This window comes from Phaethon aethereus (assembly GCF_964289735.1).
Source record: "Phaethon aethereus genome assembly, chromosome: 13".
NCBI lineage: Eukaryota > Metazoa > Chordata > Aves > Phaethontiformes > Phaethontidae > Phaethon > Phaethon aethereus.
The window spans coordinates 1,962,767-1,974,436 of NC_138589.1; the positions used below are offsets into that span (position 1 = coordinate 1,962,767).

The 11,670-nt window shown below is 67.3% G+C and overlaps 1 protein-coding gene across 1 annotated transcript; it reads right to left on the reverse strand.

Annotated features, from left to right (window-relative positions):
* Positions 1-595: 595 nt before the first annotated feature.
* Positions 596-11,514, reverse strand: KIFC3 (kinesin family member C3; the record flags this gene model as incomplete). The annotated part of the gene is made up of 19 exons (XM_082005631.1): positions 596-621; positions 1,107-1,215; positions 1,504-1,638; positions 2,254-2,483; positions 2,600-2,729; positions 3,177-3,300; positions 3,926-4,056; positions 4,292-4,396; positions 4,484-4,665; positions 4,880-4,991; positions 5,080-5,210; positions 5,352-5,499; positions 5,616-5,789; positions 5,962-6,201; positions 6,289-6,432; positions 6,698-6,763; positions 8,983-9,179; positions 10,417-10,673; positions 11,459-11,514. The coding sequence occupies 19 exons, from the start codon at positions 11,512-11,514 to the stop codon at positions 596-598; spliced, it is 2,697 nt and encodes an 898-aa protein (XP_081861757.1).
* Between the last annotated feature and the right edge of the window lie 156 nt (positions 11,515-11,670).

Genomic DNA, 11,670 nt, shown 5'->3' on the forward strand with positions numbered 1-11,670 from the left:
GCTCGGCTCATGCACGGCCCCAGGGCCCCTTCATGCAAACCTACAGGGAAAGGAGCTGAGGGGATATTTTTTTTTTTTTTCTTTTCCTCCTGGCTGAAACGGAGGAAACGCTGCCTCCGAAAGCCGTTGCGCAGCTGCCTCACTGCGGCACGCAGGCTTTGGGGAGCCGTGGCCAGGCAGGTCCTGGGGAGGTAGCAGAGGCAGGTCCAGGGGTTTGCCTGGCTCCGAGCCCCCCCACCAGCCAGATACCGCTTACGCCATAAAAACAAAGCCAGAGAGACCGAGGGAGCACCCAGTGGCTCCCTGCCCTGGCTAAAAGCATCCATCCAGCCCAAACAAAAAGTCACAGAGCTGAGTGTCCGAGGGGGCAGATCCCTGCCCAGCACCGCTGCCCCCCACCCTGAGATGGGGGGCTGGCTGCTGAGAGACCCTGGCCCTGTGCTGCTCATGGCGAGAGGTGCCGTCACCCTCCGGTCGTGGGTCCTGGTGGGCGAGGGAACGGTGCCGAAGCCTTCGTGTCTTCCAGCAGCCGGCTCTCCGTAGCACCGTGAGGGGGTGGCTCCTGCAGCAGGTTTGGTGCCAGGGCTGGAACTCATCACACAGGGACCGGCCTCAGCTTCCCTGGGGGGGACATACACGCGGGTCACTCTGGGCATTTTGGCGGGCGCTGTGTTGAGCTGGTACTGCGAGCATCCCTGCGAGCATCCCTGCGAGCGGCACAGCCCGGCACCCCTGCCCTGCCCGGGAAGCGGGGCCGAAGCAGAGCCCTCCACCGGCCCCCGGCAGGCACTCACCTGGCAGCCGCGGCTGCCCCTAATTCAGGCTGAAATCAAAAGGGAGAGAGGTTCAACCCCGGGGGCCCTGCCGCTGCCTTGCGGCATCGCTCCCCCTGCGCGCCCCGCGCCACCGGCAGCGGCTTTGCACCGGGGTGCTCTTGGGGAAGTGATCCTGCCGCCCAGTTAGCCATTAGTTAATGAGCTGATTAGAAATCAGCCCCTGTAGGCTTTGCCTGGGAAGAGGCTGGTAGCAGGAGCCTCCTCTGACGGAGAGACCCCGGCCGGGCACCCGGGGTGCGGAGCGGGGCCGCAGTGCCGCCCACCACCCACCTGAGGTCTGGAGCTTCCTGCGGATGGAGGCGGCGCGGCCGGAGAGCTGCCCTGGGCTGGGGGACGCGTGGCCCCGGCCGGGGGGTGCTGCGGTCCCCGGCGCGTCACCCTGGGAGGAGACGGAGCACGGCCCCAGGGTCAGCCCGTGCCGGTCCCCGGCGGGAAGGGACGCGCTCGCGGGCAGATCACGCCTGACTGGGTCGCGGTGCCCAAACGGGCTGTGGGGGAACCCCAAGGCTGCTGCAAAACCGGGCTTGGAAGAGCCCTTGTCCCGCTGCGTGATGCTCCACGGGGACGCTCGACAGCAAGCGGCCCCGGGGACCACGCCGGGGGGCAAACCAGGGGGACCCCCCGGGGCCAAAGGGAAGAGGAAAGGCAGCGGTGGCCCCTCGGTTACCTCCAGCTGCTCCTGGCTGGGCCAGGAGGCCAGCTCAGCCTTGCGGGAGACGGGACCCAGCTCCACGGAGCGAACCCTCTCGGCGAACTTCAGGGAGCACAGCGTCTCGCTGGTGTTCTTCTCAGCGGGGGAGACCTGCAGTCAGGCAGGAGCAGGCAGAAAGTCACCCTTGCCAGCTGTCCGCACCCCCCCAGGGCTCCCCCACCCCAGCAAAGACGCCGGTGCCGGGCCGGCAAGACGCTATTATTAACCCGCCGCTCCCGGGATAGCCCCGTCCGCCCGCGCCCGGGCTGGTGGCGGGGCCAGCGTCTCCCTCGTCGCCCCGGCCCCGGCGCGAGGGACAGCTGGGAGAAGCTGCAGCAGGTGGCAGGGGCTCGGGCACCCCCGCGGGGGCTCGGTGCGGGCGCAGGCAGCTGCGGGGGTCACGGGGCGGGGGCGGAGGAGCTGCCGGAGCGCAAAATCCTGCCGGCAAGCGAGGGGACGGGGAGATGCCGACACGCGAAGACGCCGGCGCCTGCAGGGACAGCGTCCACGTGCCGGCAGGGAGGGCAGGATCGCGGATCCCCGAGTTCACCCCCATCCCTCGTCCTCGTCTGGGGCGCAGAGGTGGGGCAGAGCCGCCCCCGCCACCGCGGTTGGAGATCGCAGGGTGTCCCCACGCTGCTGCCTCCGGCATCCTTCCCCGCCTGCCCCGGCACCGGGGCGAGCGGGGACCCAACCCGTCCCAAAAACCACGCGCCCGGCCCCCACCTGCACCATCATGAGGGTCTTGCTGTCGCCGCTGAGCGAGTCCTGCAGCAGGTAGGTCAGCTTGGAGTTGCGGAAGGGCACGTGGCCCTGCCGGGAGCGCAGGGCGTAAATGACGTCGCCCAGCGCCGAGAGGGACTTGTTGATGTGCTGCGCCTCGCGGAGCCGGCTGCCCTCCGCGCCCGAACGCCCAACCCGCTCCGATCCCGCCAGGTCCACCAGGTTCAGCTTCCCTGGGGGGACAGAGCCAAACACCCCCCCCCCGCCCCCCGGCTGGCATCAGCACCCGACGCCCTGGGGATGCCACGGCCCAGACGCCCCGGTGAGGGGCTTGCCACGTGGCACCCACCTGTGGTGCGGAGCCCTGTGCTGCGGTCGAGGCCGCGGACGGTGACGATGAGGAGGGCGTGGGAGCGGGAGCTGTGCTCGTTCAGGTTGGTGCACTCCGTCGCCCGGTTGACGTGGCCAAACTCGAAGACCTAGAGGAGCCCGGGGGGAGGTGGGGGGGTGAGACCAGCGTGCCCCAAACCCACCGCAACCCCCGCCGCGAACCGGGGACCCCCGCAGGATGTAACCCAAGCGACAGCCCCCCACGAGGCGCCTGGTCCATCAGGGTGATGACTGCTGTCAGGTCTCAGCCCGGCTGACGCACCGAAGGCAGAGGGTGACAGGCAGGGCTCTGCGGTGACAGCCGCCATCCCGCTAATCCCCCGCGAGCCGCCCGGGCCCCACGCTTTTATTTTTAATCCCCTGGCGGCTCGTCCCGTGAGACAGCGATCGTCCCGTCGCACCCGGGTACCTATTTTGGGCTCCGGTCGCTCCCCAGTGCTTCAGAAACACTCCCGAATCCGGGGGTCACGCACCAGCGACCCCCCCCCCAATTCACTGCACCCCCAGCGCTCCCGCCGTCCTCTGTCTCCCCGCACCTTGTTGATGTCCTCCACGCTCTGCACCCTGAACTCGGTCAGCCCGGGCACGTAGAGCTGCCCGCTGCCGTCGGGGCACAGCTTGATCTCCAGCTTCTCCTGCGGCTCCTTCCCCAGCAGGTCCCTGGGCAAAGGGGTGCCCGTCGCCATCCCCACCCCGGGGAGGCCGCCGGGCCGCCGGCTCCCCTCCGGCACGGCACCCCCGCCGCTGCGTGCCATCCTCCTCCCGGGGATGCGGCACATCCTACGGACGGACCTCGGCTCTCCGGCTCCCGCCGGCTCCCCGCTCCCACCCAACCCGGCCCCCGCTCCCAGCCCCGCTCTCCGCTGCCATTCCCGGTGCCCGTTACCCGCACGGATGCGCTCCCAGCCTCCTCCCGGCCCCTCCTGCCTGCGCCTGGGCAGCGGAGGAAAATATTTCTCGCGCTCCAGCTCCCAGTCAGTAATTTCTAAATATAATGCCCGGGGAGGCAGGGGCAGGGAGGGGAGCAGGGTCGGGAGCCCCTGGAAGTAACGGAGCTCAAGGGAGAGGGCTTTGAAAGGGCAGCGTGCACCGGAAAAAAAAAAAAAAATTAAAAATAAATCCTCGCACGGCCCAATCGAGGCCCCGGGAACAAGACGTGCAGCCAAGGCAGGGCTGGTGGGGACGGGGAGAGCAGCGCGGGGCGATGCCCACCGAGGCCGGCGCCCCAGCAGCTCCGCTCGCCCCCCCCTTCCCCCCGAAACTCCTTCCCCCCCGCTCCCCGTACCTGAGCGCCTCGTTGTAGATCTCGGCGGCGCTGACGCTGATGGCGTAGTCCCAGTCGGCCGCCTTGCCCCGCACCTCGGCGAAGAGGAGCTGCAGGGCCCGCTGGTTGATCCCTGGGTTGGCTGCTGTTCCCTGATGGATCGGGGTGAGAAATGGAGCCGGGAGAGGGGAAAACACCCTCTTGCATTTTATCCTGCATTCTTTTCCCGAGCAGAGGCAAAGCCCGGGGGGGTGTTGCGGGGGGCTGCGCAAACCCCTCGGCGGCAGCAGTGGCCGTCCCGGGTCCGAGCCGGCCACCAGCCTGGTTAGGGGATGGGAAGGATGGGAAGCCAAGGAAGGAGAGGGAAGCAAAGCCAGGCAAATTCACCTCCATCGTGTAGGTTTTTCCTGCCCCCGTCTGCCCATAGGCAAAGATACAGACGTTGTAGCCGTCGATGCAGGAGGTGACCAGGGCTTGGACCTCCTGAAACACCTGGGGGGTCCGGGCAGCGTCAGGAGGCGGCTGCGTCCCCCGTGTCGCGCCCGCAACGCCTCCGTCCGAGGGGACGGCAGCACCCACCTCCTCCTGGGATGCTTGAGGGGGGAAGACCTTATCCAGCTCGAAGGACACCTGCTTCCCCTTGTGCAGGAGGTGCAGGACGGCATCGTCATCGGCATCGAAGGTCACCGCGTTGGCTGCCTCCGGGCCCTCGCCGTCCTCCTTCGTGATGGGGCGGACTCGCCCGAAAACACGGATATTTCCTTGGCGGGGGGGGGAGGCGCAGAGACGGAGTCGGCCCCGGCGCGTCCCGCGGTCACCGCGAAACAGCCGGCGGGCCGCCCCGAAGCGCCCCACCGCCGACCCCGGCACCGCACCGGGACGCGGGGCACCCAAGCGATGCTCCCCTGCGCGTCCGTGTCCCCCCCGCCGGGGACGCGCTCTCCCGTGGCGGGACCCGCCGCCCGCCCCGCGCACCTTTCAGCCGCACCAGCTCGTTGTGACACTTCTTGCGGAGCTGCAGCTCCCGCCGGTACTTGCGCAGCAGCTCCCGGTTGGTGCCGTGCACCTCCTCGATGGCCTGGCCGATCTGGGGAAGAGCCGGGGTGGTGGGTCCCGGGGTGGTGGGTCCCGGGGCGGGGTGGTGGGGTGGGGTCGTGGGGTGGGGGGGGTCTTACCTCGGCCCTGGCGCTCCGCAGGGTCTCCTGGAGGAGCAGGGGGAAGTCGCGGACCTGGCGCTTCAGGCTGTTGTAGTCGTGGGTGAGCGTGCGCAGCGCCGGCTGCAGCGTCAGCAGGTTGGTCCGGACGCCTGCGGGCACGAGGCGGGGTGAGGGGCAGGTGACGTGACACCCCCCCCACCCCCCCCCCACCCCCGCCCCCCCACCCCCACCCCCCCACCCCCCCCGTCCTGCAACACCGGCCGGGCGACCCTGCGAGCCCCCCCCCTCACCCGCCAGGTTTTCGTGCACCGCCTTCATCTCCACTTGGGCGCGGGAAAACGCCTCTTCGATGGCGCGGTTCTTCTCCTCCTCCATCGCCTGCATCTCCTCCAGCATCTGCCCGTGGGCTCGCTCCAGCTCGGCCTCGTACATCACGATCTGGGAGGGGAGCGGGGCGGGGGGGTAACACCGAGCCGGCGACCACCCGCCGCGGCACCCGGCAAGCACGGCGGCGGGGCCGGGCGACTTCTGATTTACGCCCGCGGGGCTCGGACCTGCGCTCGGAGCTGAGCCGCCGTCTTTTGGGAGCTCTGCAGCTGCTGCTCCATCTCCTTCAGCACCTGCCTCTGCATCCCCACCTGCTCCTGCAGGTACTGGTTTCGGGACTGGCTCTCGCACAGGGCTTGTTTCGCCTTGGCTGACTCCACCTCCACCGTCTTGATGATGTACTGGGGGGAAAAGCACCCAGAGGTGGGGTCTACTGGGGAGGCAGCACCTGAGGAGCCCGCGATGCAGCCGGCGCTCGGGGCAGCAGGGCGCTTGCAGGGCACCCACGGGGCGCCGGCACGGCCCAGCTCTCCATGCCTGGCCAGGGGGGACGGAGAGCCCCGCGGCGCTCACCTTGACCTGCTGGGGCTGGGACTTGAGGCTGGCGATGGTCTCCTGGCTGTCCCGCAGCCGCCGGCTGAGCCGCTCCTCCTCCTCGGCTCTCTCCGCCAGGGAGTCCTTGAGCCGCAGCTCCACCTCGGCCACGCGGTTCGTCTTCTGCTGCACCTCCAGGTCCAGCTCCGCCAGCCTGGCCCGCGTCTCCTCCGCCTCCCGCTGCAGCTGCGACAGCCGCTCCTGCAGCCCAGCGTTCTCCTGGCCCCGGAACAGCCAAGCCGAGCCCGCGTCACCCGCCGCCGCCCGTCGCCCGCGCCGCCCGCGCCGCCGCCGCCGCCGCCTCACCTGGAGGTGGGCGCAGCCCCGGCACGGCGCCTGCCGCTGCCTGCGCAGCTCCCGCAGCTCCCCCTCGCACGCCTTCACCTCCCGCCGCAGCCGCTCGTTCTCGGCCGCCAGCAGGTCCCGGTGCTTCTCCGTGTCCGTGCCGCCCTGCCGACGGGAGGGGGTGGAAGCCGGCCGCGCCCCGGGGAGCCCCCAGCCCACCGTATCGGGGAGCCGCCGCCGAGCCCCACGAACTTCCGTCCCTCCAGGTCTCTCTCGGCTCGCAGAGCCCAAACCGCGACCCCGGGGAGGTTTGAGCCCTCCCACTCGTGCTCCTACGCCCGCCCCGCGTGCCCCTCTCCCCCTCGGGGAGCCACGGCGCCGGCGTCCCTCGGGGCACGGGCGGCTCAGCCCGAGCCCGGTGGCAGCTCACCAGCTCCGAGCGCAGCCGCCCGATCTCCTGCGCCTGCTCCAGGAGCTTCGCCTTCAGAGTTTCCACCTGCCAACACAGGCGAGGTTAACCAGGAGGCATCTCGGCAGCTTTCGGAGGAGACCCCGCGGTGCCGTCCCGGCCACCGACGTCCGGTCCGGCTCGCGCCTTCATTAACGCCTTAATTTTCCGCCTCGCTCCGAGCGCCTGATTCACACGAGCTGATTAAAACAAGCCTTAATGAAAGGCTTGCTTCGACCTCGTTCAGCCACGGGTATAATTTGTCCATGTTGAGCATTAGCAGAAACCATTATTAAAAAAAAAAAAAAAAAAAAAAAAAGGGGGGAGAGCATCATCTTTGGAGAAGGCAAAACCCAAAGCCACCCATAATTGCGTCGAAAGAGCCAGAAGCACCTCGTTCCGCCCTTGCAACCCAGCTTCGCTTTGCCTTCTCTCTTCTTCTTTCTAGGAAAGTTATCTCGAGAGAAAGAGGCAGCAGGAGCTCTTCGAGAAATCCGCCCGCCCGCGCCCGACGCTCCCCGGCCACCGCTATCCTCCCAAAACCAGGCGGATTTGGCGAACCCTCCAAATTTTTTTTTTGTGCAGGGACCGGCAAGGCTCCCCCGCCCCCCGAAACGGGCCGTTCTTTACCTTAACAGCGGCAGCGAGCGCTCGGCGTGTTTTTACGGGGCTCCACGCCTCGTCCCCCCGCCCCAAAAAACGACGGCCGCCGGGCGAGCGTCGCCGCCTCCCCAAAACCTACCCCGGAGAGTGGCCGCACGCGTCACCGCCGTCCCCCAGACCCCCAGCCCGGCTCCCGGCTTCCCCGCGCCGCCAAACCCCTCGCCCGGACGCAGCGGGCTACCGCCCCGTCCCAAAAAAACCATCTTTTTCTAAGCAACCGGAGGCTCCGCGGGCCATAATTTAGGAACTGCCGGTTGATAACAGATGGAGATGTGCTGACGCGCTGCCGTAATTAATGACGGTAAATCACGAAGCCACGCCCTCGCGGAGACGGCCGCGCGGGCAGGCGCGCGCCGCGGCCCCCCGCGCCCGGGCGGGCGCGGCCGGGGGTCCCACGGGCGAGCTGGGCGCGCTTGCGGCGACGAGCTGGGGAAGGCAGCCGCTCCCTGCCGGCACCGGGAACCCCCCTCCCGCCGCAGCCGGGGCTCCTCCGCCCCGGCTGGGGAGCCGAGCGCGCGCCGAGCGTGCGCCGAGCGCGCCGGCCTCGCGCTCGAGTGGAAAAATCCCGTTTCCGTATTCAGCAAGGTAGATTATTACGGTATTTTTTTAGAAGTATTTTTAAAAGAGGGGAGGGACCGAGAAGACAGAGTCACGGCTCGTTACGGGGAAGCCGCCACCCCGGCCGGCTGCAGGCGTTGCGCGCTAACGCGCACGCCGGAGCCTGCCCGCCGCTTTCGGCGGCGCCCGAAAACGCCGAGGCATCTCCATCCCCTACCTGCTCAGCCATCTCCGGCCGCATCCTGCTCTCCGGAGGCGACAGGGACTCTTTGGCAGCCGGATCCGGCTCGAGCCGGGGCCCGGCCATACCCGAGCTGTGGAAGTGTGGGTCGGTGCTTCGCTCCGGCCGCGCTGGCTGCCAAACTGGCCGGTGCGGGGCCAGATCCTGCCGGCGCTCACGCTTGTGTCATGCAGGGTATGCCAACCAAATGCAGGACAATTACCTCCGCCTTTTTGACACCCGCGGAACAAGCAGAACCTGACTGCAGAGCTTCCACAGCAGCCACATGCAAATCCCTTTGTGAGCAGCTGGAATTTCCATCTCCCTGGGACGACCCGGGTCCGCGCGGCCGAGGACGCGGCCGTGCCGGCGCAGGAGATGGTTTTTTTTTGGGGGGGGGGGGGGGGGGGGGGGGGTGTTTCCGGTCGCGGCAGCCAAAACACTCTCCCCTTCGGTGGACGACTCGGTGCCTTCGCATTCGCTTTCCACCTCCCGACTCTCGAAAGTCGCTAAAATTAGTCTGCTGGGTCGGTCTAACGAGCTCATCCTGCTGCGGCGGCCCTGCGCCGGCAGGACGGACGATTGCCGCAGGGCTCCGGCCCCGATGCCCAAAGCCTCCCTGGCCGCGCCGCGTCCGAGGAGCCGCGTGCCCTCGGCGGCATCCGGCTCCCGGATCGTCCCTACGCACCCGAGCGGAGAAGACGCCCCGCGACGGGGGTCCTACGCTGCTCCCAAGCGCGCCGCCGGTTAACCGCAAGCCGCGGCGCTCCGGCCGAGCCGCAGCCCGAAGCCGGAGACCCCGACAGACCCGCTGTCCCCGCCGCACCTGGCCTTGCAGCTGGAGAGAGCGGGAGAGCTCGTCGTTCTCCCGGGCGGCGAGCTTCTCCCGCAGCCCCAGCAGCTCCTCCTGCAGCCGCAGCTTCTCCTCCTGCAGGCGTGCCATGGAGGCCATCACCTTCTGGATCACCGGGAAGGGCCGGGCTGCCGGCAGGCTGGCGCGCTTTCCGCCGCAGAGCCTCCCTCCTGTAGCGGAAACAGAGACGGAAGCGGGTCAGGATCCGGCTGCCCCGCCGGGAACGGGACGCCAGCTACGGGGAGAATCGCCGGGGGCCGCGGTGGAGCCGGGGCGGCGGGAAGCGGGACTCGCGGAAGTCCCACGGAGAGCAGCGACGTGCCGGCAGGCGCATCCCGAGTGCCGCGGCAGCGACGCCGGCCGGCCAGGCTGACGGTGGGGGTCCGGCGGGCTGAGCCCCTCGTCGCGGGGCGGGAGCTGAAGGGATCCGCCGATACCAGCGGAGCATCCCGCGCCGCGACCCGGCCCCACCACGCGCCGGGATGCCGCCGCCTCCCTCGGATAACAACCGCCCTCACCACGGCGCTGATTCATCCCGGCATCCTCTTTCCCGAACGAGCAGGCGCCGGTGGAAAACCAGCACGCCATCGCGTTATTAAAGACTGCATCGTTACACACAAATGTGATGGAAGCCAAATTAAAATTATACGGCTACCCTGGGCGGCCATATTGCCTAATCCTCCAGCGTTCGGCTTTCTAACCTCCCTGGTATTATTTTAAACATCGTCTTCTGCGTCTTAATAGAAGCCACCGAGGCTGACAGAAGCCAACCTGGCCGCACATCAGAGCCTCCCAAATGAACCCCGGAACGGCTTGGTAGTTCCCAAGGAGAAATGAGCCGGCCTGACTCATTCCCGACGTGGGGATGAGGCACCGCAGCGGGCGAAGCGGCGGCCAGCATCCCGGCTGCCCGGCGCCCTTCCCCGCCTGCTGCGGATCTCATCCGCTGTCGCCAGAAACCGGAGGTTTTAAAGGCAGGAGGTGACGCTGGGAATCGCGTCGCGGCCGGCGGGCGGATGCTGCCGGCTGTGCGGGAAACCTCCCGAATACAACCAGCGAGACATTTGGGTTTTTTGGGTCTGCGAATCAGACTTTCTACCTTTAAAAGGAGTCAGAGAGCCAGCAGAGCGGACAAAAAACGAAATGCTGGGACCGAACCACGGCTCTGCCATTGCCCGCGTGCCACGGGACTTATCCAGCAAGAAGCGATCGCCGGATTTTGTCTTCCTGCCTTGGGCCGGATACCCCGAAAGAGTGCCAGCAGGCGCCGGGGATGCTGCTCGGGGACGCGGCCGGCGACCGCGCCGGGAGCGGCTCCCGGGGCGCGCCCCGACAATTCGGTCCTGACGGCGAACCACGGGAACCCGCGGGGCTTCGCCCGCCACCGCACCCCGGCTTCCCCCTTACCTGCTTTCTCCAGGTTCATGGCGGAGGCCGCTGGCGCCGGCGTGGCAGCTGCCGGCTCACGCGGGGACGCCGGTGGCTCCTCCGTGGCCGGCGCCGGGGCCCGGTGCCGGCTCTCCTCCCGCCGCTCAGCCGCCGCCTCCCGCAGGGCCTGCGTCCGCGAGAAGAAACAGGACGGAGAGCCGAGAGGCAGCGACCGTCGCGGTGGACGCGGAGCCGGCCGTCGGCGTTTCGCCAGGCGCAGCGGGCGCGGGGAGACCCTCCCTCCCCGGGATTTCGGCGTCAGGAAGCCGCCGCGATGAGCTTAACGTGTTGCTTTTAGTTCTCCCCGTAAACAACTCTTCCCCCGTCTTCGTCGCGCGGTTATACTGAATATTACCTGGTTTTCTCTCTATGGCCTTTAAAAAAAAAAAAGAAGGAAAAAAAAAAAAGACCCCGGCCCGCGGGCAGGGCCGGATGCGAAGCCGCTGTGGGACGGAGCACCGCGCTGAAAAAACCGGAGAGGAAATCTGGAAGGAAGGAAAGGAATATATAGAGAAGATCCCGGATTTCTGTATCTATCATGTCACTGGCTTGCAGGGGAAAATAAAAAGAAAAATCTGGGGTTTTTTTAATCGCTGTTTGAAAAAGCGCTGGGGCATGGATGCTTTTGGAGAGCGGAGCTGCTGGTCGGCCAAGCTCACAAAAATCCCTCCCTGCCCCGCGCAAAAAGCCTTTTCTTAACTTATGTCTTATCTCGGAGCCGCCGGCATCGCCCCGCGGGCCAGCGATGCCAGGCAAACCCGCCTCACCCTGGCAGAGGGGTGACTACTCGGCACATGCCAAATATTTCTGAGAGTAATTTGGGAGGAGGCGGCGGGAGCATCCTCCCGGAGAAGCCGCGTGTCTGCGGTGCCTCTACATTTGAGACTCCGGGAGGGTTTTGCCGGAGGGAATTCATCAAGGCTGGTGTGAGATAAGAAGGTGTTTTCCTTCTTTTCAAAGAAGGGGAATTTAAATGATTCGCCCGAAGCCCAGAACGAACTGGTGGCAGCAACACCAGTACGCTGTGTCCTGACACTGGCCCCGGCTGCGGTAGCCTTCCTCCTCCTCCTCCTCCATCCTGCCGGCAAACACCATTTTCTTATTGCCCTTCTGCCCTGAGCTCTCCTGCCTACCTGACCCCGAAGTGACCCCCCAAAAAAAAATGTTACTCCGGACTGTTCGCCCTCATTTTTCGATGGCTTCCAACTTCCCGGAGATGCTCTTCCCTCCGCT